This window comes from Priapulus caudatus, unplaced genomic scaffold (genome assembly GCF_000485595.1).
Source record: "Priapulus caudatus unplaced genomic scaffold, Priapulus_caudatus-5.0.1 Scaffold3407, whole genome shotgun sequence".
Classification (NCBI taxonomy): domain Eukaryota; kingdom Metazoa; phylum Priapulida; class Priapulimorpha; order Priapulimorphida; family Priapulidae; genus Priapulus; species Priapulus caudatus.
Window position 1 is genome coordinate 14,700 of NW_014580468.1, and position 2,099 is coordinate 16,798.

Below are 2,099 nucleotides of genomic sequence, written 5' to 3' on the forward strand. Positions count from 1 at the left end.
TTATATCATATAAATAATAGTAATAGTATTATATATAATATATTTTGTCATGGTTTCCTAGTGATCCATTGACTTTAACACATGTCTTCATCTCTCTCTCTCGCTCGCTCCCTCCCTCGCCGCGTACACACGCGTCTAGACGGCAACAAGCTCCCGATCACTGGCTTCACCCGACGCATGCTACTGCAGCTCCTCCTGGAGGACGAGAAGATACTCGTGCACTTCCGCTCGGACGTGCCGCTCCACCAGGTGGCGTCGCCGATCACGTGCACGATGCTCAAGCACCCGATGTTTCGCTGCGGGCGTAACTACCGCGTTCTTTACCTCAGTCTCCAGACGACAGTGTCCGGCATGATCGCCAAGATACTCGGTGAGAGCGAGAGAGATAGTCGCGGAGAGACGTTCTCTTGTCCCGCGCTGCTGCGAAGATGTTCTCTTGTCGCAGACTTCTTGTAGAATTTGATGTTGTTTTTTTAATCCGTTTAATTCAATGTTAATTACTTTGAGATGTCGTTCGACACGTACAACCTTTGCAATCGTGATCTCCGTAAACGCAATCTCTGTAATCGTTAAGAATTTTCGTCGTCATAATCTTCGCGCGCGTGTTCGCGAACCACGTCTGACGCACGTTTCTCTCCTCACGTCCGTCCACAGACAAGCCGAGCGTATCGCTCAGCGCAGGTGGCGCCACCGCGGGCAAGGACGACGACAAGAAAGATGGCGGCGGCGGCGGCGGCGGCGGCGGGGAGGCGACGTTGAAACTTCTCGACCACGTGTCCCTCGTTGCCGGGATCTCCGCGCAGGAGAAGCGCGCGAAGGCGGCTGCGGCGGCGGCTGCGGCGGCGGCGGGGCTTCCTCCGCGTCCACCGTCCCGGCGAGGACACGCGGCGGCTGCCACCCTCGCGGCGTGCCCCGAGCGCGACGTGGCGTGTCTCACGCACGCGCTGCTCCCCGGACGCTCCCTCCCCGCCGAGCTGAGCCTCGCCCAGGTCGTGGCCGCGCTGCAGGAGAGGGGGCTCGCCGCGGGGCATCCCATCATTGAACTCACGCTGTCCGTGAGGAAGAGGAAGACCCGCGCAGGAGGAGGAGGAGGAGGAGCCAGCGACGCGGCGAGGGAGAGGTTCACGTGCGGTAGGTGTCGGGGGGGAGGAAGGGTGGGAGGAGGAGGAGGAATTGGGAGGAGGAGAAGGCGGAGGAGGAGGAGGGGAGGAAGGGTGGGCGGGCGTATGGGAGGAGGAGGAGGAGGAGGAGGAATAGGAGGAGGAGAGAGAGGCGGGCAGGGGCGGTGGGCCCAGAAGTGTTGATGCAGTATATATAATATTAATCGTTATCTATTAGACACAGGTCTTTTTTTCTTATTTATCCAGTAATCATTATTAATATAACTACTATTTTTATTACTGAATTAAATATATATATAATAATAATAGTAGTAGTTAATATTAATAATATTATATCATATATTTATTAATAATATATATATATATATATCATTAGTAATAATATTAATTATTATCTATTAGATGCAGGTCTGCCATCATCATCATCACCATCATCATCATCCGCAGCAGCGGTGGGGGTGGGTGAGGGAGCGAGCGTGGCGGAGCGAGCGACAGCGACGGCAGCGGATGTTCGGCCGCAGCCGACGGGACTACAGGTCAGTGAAAAAAATACACGGGGGCTCGGGGCGATTTAGCCCCCCGAAATGCCAAAAAGAGCCCCGGAAATGCCAAAAAGAGCCCCTCGGAAATTTGCATAGAGTTCAATGCAAACCAAATTTTAGAGTGCTATTTTTTTGCACGCGAGCTTGAAAAGTAGCCCCCGAAAAATAAATTTTCATATTTTTTCCCTGCTACAGGTGTTTGCTAGCGTCGGGGGGCTGGCCCTGCTAGCCGAGCATCTACCCCTGCTCTACCCCGAGGTGACGCAGGCTGCTACGATGTCCGTCGCCCCTCCCGAACGCGCCCCTGACCTTGGCATCGGCACCGACTGGGTCAAGGTCGAGTCCGAGGAGTATTACGAGGTAGGTGTGGTGGTGGTGGGGTGGGGTGGGGTGGTGGCGGGCAAATCATGGTGTAGCACGGCGTAGTGTGTCGTGT

The 2,099-nt window shown here is 54.6% G+C and overlaps 1 protein-coding gene across 1 annotated transcript; it reads left to right on the top strand.

Moving 5' to 3' along the window:
* Nucleotides 1-144: 144 nt before the first annotated feature.
* On the top strand, nucleotides 145-2,023 carry LOC106819428 (baculoviral IAP repeat-containing protein 6-like; the record flags this gene model as incomplete). Its single annotated transcript, XM_014824068.1, has 4 exons — nucleotides 145-370; nucleotides 655-1,131; nucleotides 1,524-1,657; nucleotides 1,859-2,023. Coding segments are annotated over exons 1-4 (969 nt in total), but the record flags the coding sequence as incomplete, so codon positions are not given.
* Between the last annotated feature and the right edge of the window lie 76 nt (nucleotides 2,024-2,099).